The 19,941-nt window shown below is 46.2% G+C and overlaps 1 protein-coding gene across 6 annotated transcripts in view; it reads left to right on the forward strand.

The window, feature by feature from the left end:
• The window catches only part of VARS1 (valyl-tRNA synthetase 1), a 205,901-nt gene that overhangs the window by 37,856 nt on the left and 148,104 nt on the right, over positions 1 to 19,941 (forward strand). For 3 of the 6 annotated variants that reach the window (XM_078646021.1, XM_078646022.1, XM_078646023.1), the window contains exons 3-7: positions 11,453 to 11,596; positions 12,087 to 12,234; positions 13,477 to 13,655; positions 18,717 to 18,804; positions 19,494 to 19,594. In XM_078646021.1, the coding sequence (XP_078502147.1) occupies positions 11,453 to 11,596; positions 12,087 to 12,234; positions 13,477 to 13,655; positions 18,717 to 18,804; positions 19,494 to 19,594 (660 nt within the window). The remainder of the gene's footprint in view (positions 1 to 11,452; positions 11,597 to 12,086; positions 12,235 to 13,476; positions 13,656 to 18,716; positions 18,805 to 19,493; positions 19,595 to 19,941) is intronic. The other 3 variants (XM_078646024.1, XM_078646025.1, XM_078646026.1) reach the window with 1 other exon arrangement.

A 19,941-nucleotide genomic window follows, 5' to 3' on the forward strand; every position in this document is an offset into this window, starting at 1 on the left:
ATAAGGGGCTAAGAATAGAGCCCTGTGGTACCCCCTAAGGGAACATGTGGATTTTGGACGTTGCAGCCGCGGAAAATATCGGATATGTGCGGTTCTCCAAGAAGTCCTCCAGCCATTTAAGGGCGAGCCCAGCCACACCAATGGATCGTAACGCTTGCAATATTACAGTGTGAGAAACCGTGTCAAAGGCGGCACTCAGATCTTATAGTATGAATGCTACAATGTCACCTGCATCTAAATGACTACACAGCATCCCAGTCACTCCTAGGAGCGTGGTTTCCGTCGAAAAACCTTTCCAAGAGGGATGTAAGAGCTTATGGGACTCAACAAACTGATGCAATTGTTGGTTCACGTGTTTTTCCAAACTTTTTGAAAAAATAGGAAGCAGAGAGATGGGGCGAAAGTTAGATGGCTGTGTTGGATCAGCGCTTGCTTTCTTCAACAATGGAAGAATCGTAGCGTGTTTCCACTCAGGTAGAATCACCGCTTCTTGCAGGGAAGCATTCAGTAGCCCCATGATCAATTTCACGGCAGGTGGCTCGATTTTCTGTAACGCAGTGACAGGGAGCAGGTCCAAAGGAGAACCAGATTTCAGGCTGCCGAGAATCTGACTAAAAGTGATTGAATCAAGCGGGAGCCAATGCTTTTCGGCCAAGGGTCGGGCTTCGAAGGTAGGGGAGCAACAGAAGCTGGCTGTATAATATTCAAGTGTGAAGAATTTAAAGCAGAGTAAATTGTCTCTACTTTTCTTTAAGAAAAACAGTGCAAGATCCTCACATTGGGATTCTGTGAGAATAGGAGAGGGAGCTTGGGTACCAGCTCCGGAGAGTTCTTTCATCAATTTAAAGGATTTTTGGGCAATTTTGGGCATTGGTGATAGTAGAGCTCACGTAATCTGCCCGGGCAGTATTGCAGAGGGAATGATAGCTTCTAATTGCTTGTTTATAAGCAATTTTAGACTCCGACGCATAATCCTTCCTCCAAAGCCTTTCCAGCACTTTGCATTTACTTTTTTCTGTTTTAAGGCATTGTGAAAACCAAGGGGCAGGAGGGCGATGATTTTTTACTTTCTGAGTAGAAACGGGGAGGCAGGTATCCACTGAATTAGAGATCCAACAATTAATCGACTCCAGGTCTGTCATGGAGACCTGGTTAATGGTAGGGCTAGTATTTTTTTTTTTTTTTTTTTTTTTTTGAAACCTTAATTGTACAGAAAGTGCTCACAAATACGGGCCTACAACCCGGCGGGCTGGCCACCACATAGCAGGAGCATAATCAGCAGTACAAAAGTATCCACAGGATATGACAACAAGAACACAGGAGATATAGGCCAAAAGCCATAGAGCAACCAGCATGGACAGGATATGTGAAGGTTGATTTTCTATTATGGGAACGGGAAGTACAGGATCATGACGGGCAGTGAGTCAGGCAAAAAGGGAGGGGCCGTGGTGAGCCGCGAACAGGCGATCATAGAAAGCACAGGATAAATCCAACAAGAACTAAACATGGCAGTAAATACAATCCCAACGGAAGTACCACAAGGAGAGGCAATTGCGCTCGCCGTCCAGCGCCCACCCACCACAGCTACAACCAGATTTAACAAACGGATGTAAAAAGAGCCCATCGTATCAATCAATACGGTACACACCCCAATAAAAGGAAGGTAATCCCCCACAAAAGAGGGAGGGGAAGGAAGAAAAAGGGGAAAAAGGAAGGGGCTCCTCCTCAAACATGCGCCCCCCGGCAACGAAGCAGGAAAACATAAACCGGTACACGGCATACATTAAAGATAAGTGACAGAACACGCAGTGAGCCATAATCACAATAAGACCGGCAGGCCAGTGCATCAGAAACACCCCAGGGGGACACATGACGAGACGGAGTCCCGAAAAAGAGAATACTTAAGAGCCATAGAACAAAAAAAGGGGAGAAAAAAGGGGGGGAAAAAGACCCCCCAAAGTGACAGACCCCCCACCCACCCCGCAAGCCCACCCTGCACCCCTGCAGAAGGCTATGGCCTACCCCCCAGCAGCGTGCCTGTCGCCCTAATTAGAACCCGAAATATAGAAGAGCAAAGGCAAGACGGAAACATAAGACAAAAAGGGGGGGGGGAAAGGGAAAAGGGAAGAAAACGCACGGGAGAGGGCCAAGAAACAGAATTATCAGCACCCACCCACCCGCCTGAGAAAAAGGCAGAGCCCTCGGGAAGTCAAAAAAGTATCAGGATACACACCAGGAGCACCACAAATGCACACCTAGTCATACCGTTACATGCAGATCATCCAACCAGTACAAGACTACCGCACACAGAGGCAAGTCCATCTCAGCCCTGTCCTTGTTTGTCCAAAGTTGTAGTCGTCCGATTCACTATGAACCAGACCACGAAGAACAGAAGGCGAAGAACAGGGAGATCAAACGGCAACCCAGATAAGAGACGTGGAGTAAAACCCGGATGATCCGGAAAAGTCAGAGAACATCGCACGCAATGCAGGGCACAGTCTCAGGGACAATTCGAGAAAAGCCAACTCAGCGGGGCCGGCACAGGAGCCAGGGTCGGTCATTCGAGGCGAAGAGAGGCAGAAAGAACCATCGAGTCCAGTCCAGACGGGATCCGGCCCCCGGACCAGTGGCGCCGGAGATAACACAGGACGATGAAGGGCAACGGAACTCCACACACCCACAGACGCGGCAGTCGCCGGGCCCATGCTTCCCAGGATAGTTCCAGCCGCACCCTGCAACGGCGACGAAGCCGCATCCAGTTTAGGGGGCCCGAACGGCCCGAAGAGAGGATCCACCTCCAGGGTGACAACGGGTGCGGCCACCGAAGCTCGCCAGGAGTGTAGGGCGTCCAGGATGTCCTCAAGTGTAGGAAAACCTTTACAGTATCCGGCACCTGGGCCATGCGGCGGGCCTCCAGCGCTCGTCCAGGCCCGGCTGAGACATTCAGGGTCGGCCGCCATCTTGGAAGCCCGGCGGGGCCGCGGCGTCCGTCAACCCCTGTCTGGGCAGCAGCGAGGCAAATGAAGACCAGCCGACCGGCAGCAGGGCACCTCCCGAGCAGGAAGGGGGGCCACCAGAAGAAGGGGGATCGCCGGCTCCCCAGTGCCGCCGGTCCCGTTCTCCGAGTCCGGGCGGAGGAAATCAAAATGGCCGGACCGGAGAACAAAGGGGGAGCAAGCCGAATGTACGGTCAGCCCCGTCAACGGAAGGCAGCGCCCTCCACCCAAGGCCACCGGCCCACCGGAGCCGGCCAGCAAGCCACAGCCGGCCTATACGCACAGCGGCCTCTACGACCGCGTCCACAGCGCCATCAAGGGCCGACCATCGCGCTCCGCCCCGTCCGGGTGCCGCCGAGAAGATCCAGGCCAGCCCGCTCCGGAGGCCCCGAAGCGAGCTGGAGCGACGTGCAGGATCCACGGCACCCAAGGACAACCAGAGCAAAAGGTGAGTGCCTGCAAGGTGTCTTAGCACTACAGCATAGCAAAGAGGACTTCCCGGGGCAGGATAACAGCAGGATAGACGATAAAAACAGGCAGGCGAACGGAGCCGAGCTAAAACGCGGCCATCTCAGACGCGAGCTTGGCTCCTCCCCCTGGTAGGGATAGTATTAGTTAAAAGAGTGTTAAAAAACTTCATGTCTAATTTCCCCCAGTTCCTAGAGTTGAACTTATTACCTACAGCAAAAGTAAAAATTTTATTTAGATCTGTTGTGACCTTAAAACCGACTAAAAAGTGGTCTGACCAAAGGACAGGGAGAGCAGGGGAGCAACATACATTGAGAAGGGTTGAAAAAATGGGATCTAATAAATGGCCTGCCACATGATGCAAAATATTCATGGCCGCTAGATCAGTAATTAAAGTAGTGCTAACAGAACATTTAGGATCGTCCAAATTAAGGTTAAGGTCCCCCACGATCGTAAAAGTAGCTGCTCATAAAATGAGGGGCGATTAGGTCTGGCAGGGAAGCGGCCCAAAGGGCAGCTGGCCCAGGTGGAAGGTAAATTAACACTCCTGAAAGGGTGAAATGGGGGGTCAATGCTAGTTGGAAAGGCATAGCCTCACATCCCTTAAGGGTTAATTTACCAGATTTACATGTATACCAGTTATTAAAAATAATAGCAAGCCCACCACCTATTCTGTCTTCGCGAACACATCTTAGAATGGAATAATCAACTGGTAGCGCGGCCGCTACATCAGGGCCAGAACTCCCATGAATCCAGGTTTCGTTTAAGAAAATAGCATCTAGTCATGTACTAGTCAAAAGATCAAATATGTGTGCTCTGTGATTTGGAAGCGAACGACAATTCATATTAAAAAACCTAAAAACAGAGCTAATAGAATTAGGACTACTAGAGTCCCGAGTTTTAGTATGGTGCGGAGGGTCACTGAGGATTTTTTGAACTTTTTGGGGCTGAAAATCCAGTCTCAAGCTACACTTATGGCAAATATTCGGCAAATACTCAGCAGTATCAAAATGCACTTGCACGCAGTCATCGTGCTGACGGCTGCGGAGCTCTAAAAGTTGGTTAGAGGAGTAAGTAAGCCGGGCAATCTGAAATTGATTTGGTTGGACTCTGCAGCTGCGGGAGACACGTACTGGGTGGACTCTGCAACTGTGGGAGACACTTACTAGGTGGACTCTGCAACTGCGGGAGACACGTACTGGGTGGACTCTGCAACTGTGGGAGACACTTACTAGGTGGACTCTGCAACTGTGGGAGACACTTATTGGGTGGACTCTGCAACTGTGGGAGACAATTATTGGGTGGACTCTGCAGCTGTGGGAGACACTTATTATATAGCCACTTAACGGTGCTATCCCTGTGAGTGGAAAGCCGCTAAACTTTCTGGGTGTGAAGGCACCCTTTTTAAAATTGCATTTAGTCACCAGTTTACTTTTTCTGGCTTATTAATTTATCGCCCTCCGGGCTGCGACTCCGTTTTCAGGGCCGTTCTCCCTGATTTTATTAGTACAGAGGCATTAGGTTGCGCTAACTTCAATGTTATGGGAGATCTTAATCTCCACCTTGACTGCCCCTCCTTACCTTCCATCAGAGCTTTTTGGTGGATCTTGAAGCTCTACAGCTCTCTCAGCTGATTACTACCCCTACGCATAGAGGCGGTCATATTCTTGACCCCTTCTTTACAAACTTAGAAGGTCTTAGAGTTCTTGGCTCTTCCCAGCTGGTCTGGACAGACCACATGCTGGTGAAAACGGCATGCTCCCTGTCTGAATCTCCTTTTCTACCGCAGGACAGACTTGTTCTTAAACGACATTGGAACAAATTAAGATTGGAGGATTTCTACCATCTGCTTGAGGGGGCTCCTTTAGGCCCTCCCACTGAGGTTGATCGTGGATATGGCTCCTTTTTTGAGTGGATCTCTGGGGCCCTCGACTCACTGATCCCTATGCGTTGGTCCAAGTGTCGTCGGAAGGAGCCGAGTCCTTGGTACGATAGTGCCTCAGCATCTCTTAAAAGGGCTTGTAGACCGGCTGAGAGACTATGGAGGAAGTCGTTTGACCCGGAATTGAAGGCTTGTTATCTTGCTAAGATCAAGACCTGTCGTAGGGCAGTGTGTCAAACACGTGCTTCCTTCTATGGCCACGAGTTTCAGAATTCTGTTAACCCATCGAAACTCATCTTCAAAGTAGTAAAGGACTTGATGACTAAGAGAGCAACCGCGACGGAAATATGCTCGGACTCCCACTGCGAGGGTCTGGCCTCCTTCTTCCATGAAAAAGTGCAAGCTATATATCGCACTTTCCCTATAGTCTCCCCTATCTTAGAGCGGATTAGTGGCACTTTAGGTGACGGGGAGGGTTTTTCCATCTTGCCCCCCTTATCCATGGAGGGGTTTGACTCTCTTAGCCTTAAAATCAAATCTGGATCTCCGGCAGATCCGTTGAAACCGGCCCAACTTAAGAGCTTGGCGCCGGTTTGCCGCACTCCGGTGCTGTCTCTGATCAACCTGTCCCTTTCTTCTGGAGTGGTTCCCGTCAGGTGGAAGCAGGCTGTAGTCACGCCAATTTTGAAGAAGGCGACTCTCGACCCCCTTAAACCTACCGCCCCATCTCTTTACTTCCTTGGGCCACGAAAGTTGCGGAGGCCCATGTGAATGCCACTCTCTCAGACCATCTTGGTAGGGCTAACATTCTGGACCCTACTCAGAACGGGTTCCGTGCGGGTCACAGCACGGAGACGGCCCTTCTCTCAATGGTCGAGCATCTGCGTTCTGTGCTTGATGCGGGTCGGACGGCGACACTATTGTTGTTAGATCTCAGTGCCGCCTTCGACACGGTCTCGCACAGGATTTTGCTTCAGCGACTTGAGGAAGTGGGCGTCTCCGGCCTCGCCTTACGCTGGTTTCGATCTTTTCTCACGGACAGGTCATTCCAGGTGGCGATCCCGCCCGGTAAGTCGTCATCTTACCCGCTGGACCAGGGGGTCCCACAGGGGTCATCGCTGAGTCCCACTCTTTTTAATCTTTATGTGAGACCGCTGGCTGCGGTCGTCAAGCGGTGGGGCCTGAAGATGGTCTCTTACGCAGATGACACGCAGCTGGCGGTCACACTGAGTGGGGACTCCGATCTGGAGGCGCCCAGGTTTCGTGATGGTTTACGGGCAGTGGCTAACTGGATGAATTCCAACTGTCTCCAGTTAAACACCAAGAAGACAGAGATTATGGTGGTTGGTAAACAGGTGGCTTTGTGGGGCGACGAATGGTGGCCTTCGGGTCTTGGTGTGACTCCTTCCCCAGCATCAGAGATAAAAAACTTGGGGGTGTGGCTGGATCCATCCCTAAGTTTCATTTGTCATACCAAGAAGGTGGCGGCTTCTTGCTATGGCATTATTAGAGGACTTCGACCCATCCTCAAATTCTTTGATGCATCCACAAGACAACTGGTGGTCCAAGCATCAGTGCTGTTTCGGCTGGACTATGCCAGCTCACTACTGGCGGGGATTAACCAATCAGAACTCTCCCGGCTGCAGCGAGTTCAAAACGCTGCAGCCCGTCTGGTGACAGGTTTGCCTAGGCGGTGCCCGGTGGCTAAATCCTTGCGCTCTCTCCACTGGCTCCCAGTGCAGCAGAGGATTAAATTCAAGGTTCTTTGCCTTGCATTCAAAATCCTCAAGGGTACATCCCCTCAAATTCTAGAGAACTTACTGATTCCTTATGTCCCTTTGAGCACTCTTAGATCCTTGGGTCAGAATTTAGCAGTGGTCCCGCGCTTTAAACTGAGCAGAGTTGGAGGCCGCTCTTTCCGAGTCTTGGCTGCAAGCTGGTGGAACTCTCTTCCTCCGCAAATCCGGGCTATTGATGAGCTCCTTCAGTTCAGACGGGCCATCAAGACCTTTTTATTTGTTTAGTCCCTAGGTTGTGTCTCATTTTTCCCTCTGTCTCTTTTCAGTGTTGTGTTGTGTCTGCCTTATCAATGCGCCAGGATGCCCCTTTGCTGGGGCAGCTGTGCGCAGTATAAATAAAAATAACATAACATAACATTGGGTGGACTGGACAGCTGCGGCAGATACTTATTGGGTGTACTCTGCAGCTACGGGGGATATTTATTGGGTGAATTCTGTAACTGTGTGATACTTATTAGGTGGACTCTGCAACTGCAGGAGATACTTTTGGGTGGACTCTGCAACTGCATGAGATACTTTTGGGTGGACTCTGCAACTGCGAGACATACTTATTGGGTGGACTCAGCAGCTGCAGAAGATGCTTATAGGGTGGACTCTGCAGCTGAGGGAGGGATTTGCTTGAGTGGACTTTGCTACTGCAGGAGATACTTATACTCGGTGGGCTCAGCAGCTGTAGGTGATTCTTATTGGACAGAACCAGCAGCACAGGTCGAAGGGGGACTGATTCAGTACAGTTGAAATTGGTTGGATCTGGACACAAAAAGAAAACCTGTGTAAGAAAATGGGAGCAATAAGACTTTTGAACGGGTGCAAGAGGAATATGACCTTTCACATACTCTGATATATAAATATATGCAACTCAGACATGCATTGCAGGCGGAAGCATTTGATTGGCCGGAGCTGCCAGATTACACTGCTTTGATTGTTGTATTCTTCTCTTAATATAAAACATTGATTAAAAATATGTCTGATAAATGCAGGTTGGAGGACATAAATTGGGAGGCGGTCGTGATGCACCCCAGAGAAGTGGCTATTAAGGCATGGTTCCACCTGATCCAGTACAGGGTCCTTCACAGAGCTTACTGTAATAGATCTAAGCTCTAAAAAAGGGAAGAGCCCTACCTGTGTAACAGAAAATAAGGTACTTTCCTTCATGCAATTTTTGGATGTCTTAAACTTCAAGCCTATTGGAGGATGATAATGAGGGAACAGGACGAGATTCCCTTCATCCCCCCTCCCCCCCAGTTCGTGCCCTGGGATATGCTAAGCACTGTGGATCTTCCAAGGAAAAAAATCTCCTTTTCTGGATATTTGGATTAGTAGTTGCAGAACAAGATATTGTGAGACTCTGGGACACCCTCCCACCCCCCCCCCCCCCCTCCTCCCCAGACACACACACTCAAACACACGCACTCAGACTAAAGGACAATGACTAGCAGGGATGGACTTGTGTAAAGCAGCTAAAAAGGAAGGTGATGTATGAAAGTGAAGGCTGCTCTGATAAATTTAGGGTAGCTGGAAAGAATTTTATTGGCTGGCAACCGATGATTCCAGTGATGCACCACTGAGATTTGAGATAACAGTCCTGCAACTTTGGTCTCTGGGAGACGTGAATAGTCTTTAAGAAAGCTGCATGTCTCATTATTAGAACAGTCAAGTACGGCCAAAAGTGTGGTGATTGTGTGAGGTGCTGTTTGAGGGGGAGCCAGTTACCCTGCCAAACCGGAATTCCTAACTTTTCTTTGTACTGACTACATATATGATATTAATCTATGGCTTTTATTAAGAGCACTCTCTTGCCCAATGTTTGTGTTTTGACTTTGAAAAACTTAAAATGAAAAGCTTGTAGGCTGCCTAAGGGACTCTGAGAATGTTTAGAGAATGGACAAGCTTGACTGGGATTCAAACACAACTAAAGAAGGAAGGCTACAAGAAGACCAAGGTCAAATAAGTGTTTATGCAAGCCTGAGGGCCAGATGTTTAATAGCTTCCCCTCTTGCAAGTAGCGAGTGCTCAGGATAAAACCTGATGAGCCGCAAAGGTAGCAAGAAAATAATAACAGTGAAGGGTAGCGGATTGATCCCCAAAGCACAGGACAAGGTGACAAAATTCTCAAGCCAATGCCGCATCCTGAAATTACAAAGACCTCTGTTACGTTTCGGTCAGAACTTGTTTATGTAACCAAGTGTAAGGAGCCACACAGAGGAGCTGGACTTACTCTGATTTCAACTCTGTTGCCATCTTGAATTGATGTTTGTATTTACAGTTGTATCCATTTTGAAACTTATTTCATGGCCTTCCTTTGCAGTCTTGTTGTTCAATGCTTGATGCAGCGGGGTCTTCTTTATTTAGAGATTCATTTGCCTGAGGCATGGGCTATGCCTTCCATAAAATCTGAGATGGCCTTTTAGAGTGTAGCATGGAAAGCAGGAAGTAGCTTTGAGTCTCATGACTGGCCTCCAGTATGAATAAAATGTGCACCATCTTGGTTTGGGCTAAGAAAGAGCTAATGCCTGGACTGGAATAATTCTTAGAAAGTAGCCTTTGAATGTGCCTAAAATACTTTAATTAGAGAATTGCCATGTATCCCTTATTACCAAAGAGTGCCAAAGTGTGGAGGAAGCATTTAAAGCGACCCCGAAACAGCGCCATACTGAGTTTTGATGCTATCATGGGAGAATATCTGATTGCACACTAAGGACCAGTGGGAACGACGAACCCAAGATCCTCAACCGCAAAGATAAGAGGAGCAGGGCTGTTCCCTTTTACCCGCTGCCACCAGATGCCCTGTCACTGAAACCGGCAGACCCCAGAGATGCTGCACGCAGCTAGACACCGGTGCAACAGTTGGACACCATCTTGCTTTGGGCAGTCGCAGACTACATTATGCATTAGACTGAGTTTGGGTATACGCACCATTGGTCATTATAGTGGTGTGGGCTATGTTGGTTTGTGGATATGCCATCTTAGTTTTGGTCAGGGCATAAAACACCTTTATTCGGATGATTGTAGGTTTAATCACTGAAAGCCTAGAAGGAGAGTCTCTAACTTGTGACCTTATCCTTCCAAACCTCTGTGTGTTGCAGTGTTCGTTAATTACTTTGTCCTGAACCTCTAAATTAACTGCATGACTGCCATTTTCTCCTCCATCTCTGTTGCCTTTTCATGGTGACTGAGCAAATGGATTCAAAGGGAAGTGTTGAAGGGTTTGTACTCCAGGAGTTGTTGAGGAATGCCTAAAGCCAGCTGAGACCTAAGAGAAGGGTTCAGTAGGGCGAGCATTACGGAAACACTGACTGGCACAGTAAGAGCAGTACTAGTTCCTGCCAGATGACGCAATTTTGGCAATATTACAAATGTGCAGATTCCAGTTGGTTATAAGGATAAAGTGATGTGTTTGGTATCTCACAGTTTTGTCAAGTATTACAGCCACCATTAGAACTCAAGTCTCCTGTTTCCACATTTCAGCATAGACACTACACTGTCATCACATTTAGATGCTACACAACCACACTATTTCTGCATCATTGTCCAGCTGTTATGCCAGACTTTCGTTCGCACATGGTGTGTCTGGTGAATTCCCAATTCTTTTCAATCTAGATGATGCATGTTTTCTGGCATTTTCATCCAAGTCCTATACAGGGTTGTACTGATTGTTGCTCTTACAGATACTGTTCTATTTTTGTCTGGTGTCGCCTGATGGTTGTCACGTGGTCGTCTCCACGATTTTAATGATTGTATTGTCAAATGATAGCTGAATTAAAACCCAGCCAGTGGTGACCTTATTTGCTTTGCAGCATTTGGTTAAAGATGAAAGTTGATGCTCATAATTGGCCAAAAGTTGGCAAAACCATGGCAGCACCTTCTGGGCTCGTCTATCCAAAATTTGGCAAAATGGAGGTCTCTTGCTTTTATTCTCCTTCCTGAGAATGTTTTCTGGTTCACGACTATTATGGCACTGGATTGGTTTCCACTCAACCACTGCATGACCTATTTTGCGGATTCTGTGGAAGGGCCTAATGAATGTCGTGAAAGAAATTTTGTCTGATGATTTCTTTACTGCATGTTATTTTTTGCTATTCTTGCTTAACCTTTCTTCTTTGTGTCGTGAAAATCTTTTGTTGTGGTGCCATATTATAAAATGTATATAATAGTATTACATGGTGGCAGTGATCAGGCCAGTTTCATTGTGTAGCAATGCCTGCTCTGGTCTAGGCGATACGTTAGCTCTCCTCGCATCACTGTAGCTTCCTGCCTTCACAGTAACCATTTTTTCACATCTGTTCTGGGCTGCTGTAATTCCTCAGATCACAGAGAGGGCACAGACTGAGCTGCAGAAGGTACTGCACACTCTGGATTGTCACATGAAGATGCGAACATACCTGGTGGGAGAGCGTATCACCTTGGCTGACATTGCTGTGGCTTCCTCTCTACTACTGCCCTTTAAATATGTGAGTATTTTTGTATCAATATTTTTATGAGGATTTTTGACTTCACCATGCCAATCCTCATGGCATGTTATGTTTCACTGTGGGTTGTAACAATAGATTATTTACTGAACAAATGGGCAACTGAGGTACTTTGCTGCACAGGTGTATATTGGTAAGAAGCTACCAACCCTGCTGGTTTTTCAGGGGATGAAGCTTCCTATCTAAGTGCATCGTGGGATGAAGCCTCCAGCCCAGGTGTTTAATGGGATGACATGGTGTCTAAGATGATGCTTCCTGTCTGGGTGTATCATTGGATGAAGCTTCTGGTTAGTTGCCTCATGGTATGAGGCTTCCTTAGACTCTGAACAACCGTTGCAGGACCTGCCTGCCTCCACTACTTGGTGTGCCTTACAGTGGGATCCATGACATTAAAAGACAAACAAACATGTTTAACCCCAAGTGTCAGTATGTGTGTGTGTGTAATCAGTGCACCCCTCTCGCCCCTCAATAGGTGTTGGACTCCGCTGCTCGCCAATCTGTCCCCAATGTTACCCGCTGGTTCCAGACATGCATTCATCAGCCTGAGTTCCTGAAAGTCCTGGGGGAGGTGACATTGTGTGAGAAGACCCCGCAGTGCCCCAAAGTGTCTGAGAACAAAGGTATGTCTTGCAATGTTGGTGAACCCTAGAAGTCTAGAAAAAAGAATGAGTACGTCCGTCAAATAGTACCGCTTTTAAAGGTAAGTCTAGAGCATCTGAGCTGTGGGCGGATGCAGAGAACAAACACATCGCGTTGAATTACATGCACAAGAGGATAACAGTTAAAAAGTAGGCAATCTTAATACTGGTTCTGCAAATTAAAATCCAGGACTTGTAAGGAAAACAAGATGGTAAACTTCAGCCTAATTGACACTTAGCTGAAAATATATTAACTGCAAAGCTGTGATTGTGCACAGGTACAGTTCTTCAAGAGGATCTTACATTACCAGATAACTTTTCTTTCAGAAACCCAGTCATTACCTTTTACCTAACAAACCGCCTCATCTTCTGGCTGCGTCCATGAGACTGCATTTTATAAACTCTCTGCCACAGCAGCGAGACCCCAAATTCCCCTTCTGAGCAGGCAGCCACTCTTATTGCGGAAGCCCATTCTAGCAAAATGTTTTTAAATTAAGCAGTGTAATCGCTCTCTCTATCTCTCGCCCCTTCACTGTTAAGTTTGTATAGTGTGCTTTAATATAATTGTTTTCCTGAGGAAAAACCTGATTATTTTCTTAGGGGGGGAATATTAAAAACCGTAATGTCTCAAACAAAAAAAAAAATGTGGATTATTTATGCCAAAATGTTTGTTACAGTCCATCGTGAGAATAAACTTATTTTAAGATGTTTCAGAGAACTCATTGGGGGGCATGGACCTCTTACTAAAAATATTATTTAAAAAGTAGAATATTTATGCCAAAATGCTTTACAGTCCATGGTGAGAATAACATAATTTTAAGATGTTTAAAAGAACTAATTCTGCGGGCAGTATACTCAATATTATTTTTCGAATCTGTATCGACTGTGTAATAATCCTGAAATTGGTGTAGATCTTTTCCAAAATCTGTCATTTGAGCAGAAAACAAAATTGTTGCTTCTACCATCGCTCTGCTCCCAAGACTTTTCGTATTTGTGGGTAATGTAATACAATTTGCTCTATCAGTAAAATGAAGTAGATGCGTCCGCTTTCTTCTAGATTTGTTAATGCAATGATTTTGAGAACAACCAATGACTGATGTGTCAAGATTACAGCTGTTGCCCATTTTCGTATGACTCTGTCATGCCAGATTGCTAGACTATAGGACCTATAATCCCTGCTTTCTGAGACTGTCTACTAAACTCATCCTTGTATATCTGCGTTAGCAGGTAAGCCAGTTTCAGCCTCCACCAGTTTGCCTGCTCCCGCACAATCGTCATTGACCCAGGCTGAGGAGGAAGGGATGGTGAAGACCCCAGCCCAGCTGAAGAAGGAGGCAAAGAAGAAGGAGAAACTGGATAAGTTTCAGCAGAAGAAAGACAAGCTGAAAGAGCAGCAGACTGAGGTATGATTCTTTTCTTTCTGTTACTACTCATTTCCTTGTACCCCTGCACTTCCTGAAGCATGCATCAGACGTCAGGACACAGGTCTACAGCTTGGAATGGGAAGGTCTGTGGCATCTCTGATGTCCTTGATGGATTGAAATGTGGAGAGAGTGATCTTCTATTTCTTTGTAAATAATCCTCACTGACACTCTTCAGAGATGCTGGGTTCTTTAAGTTGCTAAAGGTCCGTTTGATTCCTGGCCCCGTAACAGAAGGAATGATGTCTTTTAGTTTTAGGGCGTCAACTGTAACAGTAGCAATGCTTGAATTAATCGCTGCCACTGGCTATCACTGAAGGTCGCATCCCAATCCATCGTTTTCACCTACCTTCCCACCTCAGCATATGTTTTCGGAACAGTTTATGTATGTATTTGTTAAAAGTTGTGTTATAATGTTACTTTTCTACACCCTCTGACGTGGAGCATGAGCAATTATTGGTTCGGAGTACTAACTTTGGGGCCTTTTTAAATGTTGAAAGAGGCCATTCCACAGAGTGAGATCTGGGAGGACAGTGAGGAATCTACTGAATGTTAGAGTATCTACCAAAAGAGCATTACCTCAGTGCTCTCTCTATACTAAAACACTGGTATAAGCCTTCAACACACCCAAGGTGTACCTGAACACCGCTGTAGTGGGATCATTGACCTGTGCCGTCTTACATTACTTGTTTACCTGACTGTATATTGATATGCTTCATGTATGTTATTATTATCCTTTCATGTTAGTGACTACTACATTGCTCCCATTACCTCTGTTCATTCCTATTGCCCCTACCCTGTCATTGTGAAGCGCTCTGATATCTGTAAGGATCTTGTTCGCGCTATCTAAAACTTTGAATAAATAAATAAATAAATAAAGGTACAGAACTTCTGATGGACATTTCTAACCACAGATCTATTAGAATAGATGCCAAAGCAGTACCTTCCTAATGTGGAGAGTCTGTGGAGTGAAGTCAGACCAAAAAGTCTTGCATGACAAAGCAGGCAAAATGCCCTTTCTGCCGAATCTGGCTGTCAAGGTAGTAGTTCCTTGTAAACGTGTACACTGACATCCATGTCCCAGAGTGACAGATGTAAAGGACAGGCACTTAGGCACTCTGCATGCCAATGCAGAAGTAGCAGTCTTACCCCTGGTGGATTGGGTCTCCAACTTTTCAGAGGCTGCTTTTTGACCGGTGTGGAGAAGATTTTAATGGAGAGGATAAACCAATTTGACAAGGTCCTCCTCTACTCAGCCTTCCCTTTGCACTGAAGAACTCACAGAAAGTTGACAGTCCACTTGATGATCCTTTGTGTAAAAACTTAAAACTCCTTTGGGGTCCCGCTAATGGAGCCTCTCCTGCTTTCGAGGTGTGAAGGAGAGAAAAGAACTCAGGCAGAGTGATGGATTGCCCAACGGGGAAGGGAGTCTCATTCATTGAAAGAATGTTGCTCGAGTTCTCTGTACCAATTTGTCTCAGAAAAGTAGAGCTGTTACACTGAAAATGCCTGAAATTTAATTAGATGATAAGCTGATGTGATTGCAATGAGGAAGACTGGCTTTAAAGTCAGGCGATGCAGCAAGCCATTATACATCAGTTTGAAGGGCGTACCCTTGAGAAATGCCAAAACCAGGTAAGGTCCTACTGTGGCATCAGAAAATGGTTTGAATAAGAAAGTTTGTTAAACTCTTAGTAAAGTTCATCACAACAGGACTGTTGATCCTAGATGCGGAAAATGTAGAAAGGCCAAAAGCTCAAACAAATGATCTTTAATAGTGTCCACTTCAAGGCCTTGCTGGGCCAAAGATGAAATTAATGAGGACTTCCAAACGCTTTGCGTGTAAGGAGTAAGCCTTGTGAAAAACACTCCAAACCTCAAATTTGTCCCAGCACCCAATGGATTTCCTAGAAAGCTGCCTGGTGGCAAGGAGGACCTTCACCATTTCATGCAGCAGGTCAAACACAGTCCGTTGCTGCTGCTAGATCACCCCATGGGTTAGATTGCGCAGATTCAGGTGGAGGACCCTGTTGGTGGGAGAAGATGTCCTAGTGAGGTAAGAAACTGTATGACTGCTAAAGGCTACTTGACTGCACAAACCAGTTAACTCCCCACGTTCGACTGCTTAATAGCCCAACCCTTTGGGTTAGCTGTTAGATACCCGAAATACATAAACAGTATCAAAATGGAGGGGCCACTCCAACAGTTAGTTCGTTGAATTCAAAGAATTATGACTTTAGAGCTTCTTATGTGAGAATAGTTAATTCCATTATTATTTTTCAAACAATTTTTTTTAATGAAATACCTTAAAGTTGAAGAAAAATAAGTTGTTTCAAGACGTCTGAAGTCGTAACTTCAATGAACTAACTGTTGGACGTTTCCTCTCCATTTTAATACTCCTCGTGAAGTGGTAGCCTGATCGAAGGACAGACGCTCTTGCCCATAAGGTTTGAGTATCGCACGCTTCTGACTTAATCTGGAGCCACTTGGATGACCTGGGCTCAGCTGCTCCTGATATTTTTCAGAACTCAGGGGTCGGTAGGCAGGGCGGGAAGGTGTACTGGAGTCCCGTATGTCATTCCAGCTGGATTACTCTGCAGAAAATGTTTGACATCTTGCTTCTCGTTGGTGGTGAACAGATCTAGCCTGGGTTCTCCCCACTGTTAGTGCGACCTCCTAGTGCAGACACCCATCATAATCCACCAGGTGCTGCGTGCTGAATGTGTCCACTCTGAAAGATCTCCTTGGGTTTGGCAATGGCCTGGGAAACAGAGCACATCTGGACCAGCTGAGGAATGGCCTCTGTGGCTGGCGACCATGAAGTGGTGCGACTGCCATTGTGACGTCCTTCTTTTTAGAGTTGGAGTGGTGGGATGGGATTGAGATCCGCTTTACTTTCTTATGCTTGTGCTTGGACTGCAGCTTACCAGAGGACTTCTAGAGCGAAGTTGAACGGTCTTGGGAACAGCCTCGGGCTGGGATCAAGTGCATAACTTGGACTGGGAGAAATACTTAAAGCGAAGGTCGCAACTTCTTGTGTTCCGCAACATACAGCTTCGTCTTCCTTGTCTCTGAGCGCTTTTGGGTGCATGATATCTCACTTAGTGCACAACTTTGAGACGTGGATTGAGCATAGATACCAAATACACACCTCGTGCGGCCCTATGACTGACATCTGCTTCCTTCAATGGCGACATCGCTTGAAAGCTGTCCTTTTGGGTAGGGACCTTGTTCCTTTGCTCACGGGTTTGAAATATTATGAAGAGGCATCAAGAAACCAACACAGTTGGGAGCGCTGCCGCAGATCCGCTTCAGAAGGCGCAGAAAGAAATGAACTGCGGTCAGTGCGAATGGGTGGCGTTTATATGTGGCTCCACTCTGTCACTCCTGGGGCGGTATGCGGAACCACACAATTCCACCTAGACATGTGCAGCGCACTTCATCCAGTTGGCACCTGGGTATAATTCTAAGGTGTTGGATCTGCAGTTGGAAGTATCCATCAGAATCTTTGGTACTGACTGGTGGAATGGGAAACAAGTTCAAGGATTCGGGCCCCCAGATTTGGAAGAGTTGGATTTGCTGGAAGATTACATATTTTGGGATTTGACTGTGTCACACTTTGTGGACCAGGCATAGTCTTTTTTATTAGTGACCTTTTAATTGAAAGACAGGTTAGTTTCTTTAGTGCACATGTGATGTGGTCGGAGTGGCTCAAGTTGAGTCGTGCAGCATGGTTTCCAAAGCCTAGGGTATGGGGCATTTATGGTTGACTGCTTTGACTTGTGTGAAGGTCAGGTCACTGCTAAATATTGCTCCCTCTTTTTATGCCTGCTGCTCTGGTCTAGGAGTTGTCCTCTTCTGTCTAGTTCGATAAAAGCTGTATCCATTGGCCCAGGGGCATCCTTGATCTTTCTACTTTTGAGGTTCAGCAAGTTGACCTTCACTCAAAATTCTCTACACCTCATACAAAGTACGTAGTTTTTTGATGTGTAAAAAGTAACCTTTATTATTAGTACATTGAAAGGTCCCAATTTTATTGACATTGGGTGGCAGAAACGATGACTAGCCATGGAAAATAAATCCACAGTATTAATTGAATTCTTATTAGAAAGTAACAATTAGTTTAATGTACACTAATTTTCTTTTTCATAAATGTTTTCTAAAAAAGTTGTATCAGAGCTTCCCTGTTACTTTAGATAGCGTAAAGTGAGTGTTCTTTTCTGGATTCAATCACAGTGCCATCTGGCCTCAAGGCCCTGCGTTAGATGTAGTGCTTTGGTATTGGTCAATCCATGGACATTATGTACGTACAGGGTTTACTACTAGCTAGTATACTTGGAATGAGATCTGGCCCAAATGTTCTCAATCAAGGATTTATAAAGCATGGGAAATCGCCCATGAGGGTCTTATGGTGCTGTAGTCCTTTACTGCTTTTTTTTGTAAATTAGGGGAAAGCAAGGAGAAGGCACTCAAAAGACAGGGGGAAAAGCAAGAAGGAGACAGGAGCAAGGACGATGCAGCAGCATGTGGAGATCTAGGCCTGATGCTTTCTGAATGGGGTCACGCTGCGGCCTCCATGAAGTAGATCCTGGAAGGAGGGTGGGGCGCTGGAGGCAGTGGGTGGGGCCAGACAGAGGTGGGAAAAAGGCGGCAGGCAGGAGTGGCAATGAGTGAAAAAACAAGGAGAAAGCAATGAAAACCAAGGGAAAGCAAGGAGAAGGTACTCGAAAAAATGGGGGGAAAAGCAAGGAGGAAGCAGTGAAAACAAGGGAAAAGCAAGGAGAAGACAGTAAAAGAGAACCTGGGATAAAGCAAGGCGAAAGCAGTGAAAACAAAGGAAAAGCAAAGGGAAGGCACTCAAAAAGCTGGTAAAAAGCAAGGAGAAGACAGGAGCAAGAGTGATACAGCAGCAAGGAGAGAGCTTGGCCGGTGGTCCAGTTCTTGGTATAGTGCAAAGGGTTAGGCTTCATTGACCATTCACCCACCATAAAACAAATGCTCTTTCTCTTCTCCTCCTTTAATACCTCCCTGATTCTGGGAAAGTCGAAGAAACCGAAAGTGGAGAAGAAAGAGAAGAAGGACCTGGGAGTGATCACGTATGACCTACCCACACCAGCCGGGGAGAAGAAAGGTATGAGTAAACTATCTGTTTCTAATTGTAGATGTTTGTGTGAAACATTATGTCGGTGAACATTCTGCAAGGGAGCTGGTCTGCCTCCACTGCATTATCTAAACTAGATGAATCCGCCCCCTTCCACAAATACCGTTTTCATTTTATCAACTGCTGGAAACGGGGAACTGGTAGAGTGTGGTGTTGAATTAACATTTCCTGTTGTGCTTCAGAAACCTCCTTGGTTTGGTCTTAAATCGGAACCGCAACACGTAGCTGCACAGCACCGAACATTACACTGATAACAAAAGGGGGACCCATGCCATTACAAGCAGAAACTGCATGACCACTAGGTGATCTCTACTAAATAAATGTATTTTGTAGTGCGTGTCCTCTATCCAATTGTGTTGGAAATGTTGAGAGGGGTCCATTTTCAAACATGTTGTGAGGATTTGGTTGCCATTGCTGTTCTTGTTTAGTTACTATAGCTGATCCACATATTCTCAAAAGATGCTTATTGGTGGCACTTCCTAAAGAGACAATTTGGACAGTAATATACTACTTCAGTTGTTACCCTTTTTTGTGTGGATTTACTAAGTGCATTGAAACATAGGGCTGGTAGGGCCTTGTGATGGTCTGGTGGTGGTGATGGTTCTGGGGCATTCCGTCTCATGACTCATATGTGCCATCCATTTCTCTCCATGTAATAGATGTAGCCTGTGCCATGCCAGACTCCTACAGCCCACAATATGTAGAAGCCGCATGGTACCCGTGGTGGGAGAAGCAAGGGTTCTTCAAGCCGGAGTATGGGGTAAGTGTATGGGGTCCACAGACTCCAAGACCTCAAATAAATGCATCTTGATATATAAGGACTGTTTTATATTGTAGCAGAATAGTTTGCTATCTGCCCCTTATACAGCATGTTACATGGAACATGTGGGTTTCCCCGCAACCTCCTCATATTATGGAGTGGTGGTCACTGGTCAACGAAATATATCCATGGAGTACGCATTGACTAAGATAAGAGGGGCTCTTAGAAAATGTGAAAAAATCTGGGGTAATTTTCTTTTTAATTGTAAGTTATCTAAAGAGCATTCAAGATCGCACTATCTGATTGTATTACTGTTTTATTTCTGTACTACTGATCCTGTTCCTCGA

The sequence above is a fragment of the Lissotriton helveticus genome, chromosome 5_1, assembly GCF_964261635.1.
Source record: "Lissotriton helveticus chromosome 5_1, aLisHel1.1, whole genome shotgun sequence".
NCBI lineage: Eukaryota > Metazoa > Chordata > Amphibia > Caudata > Salamandridae > Lissotriton > Lissotriton helveticus.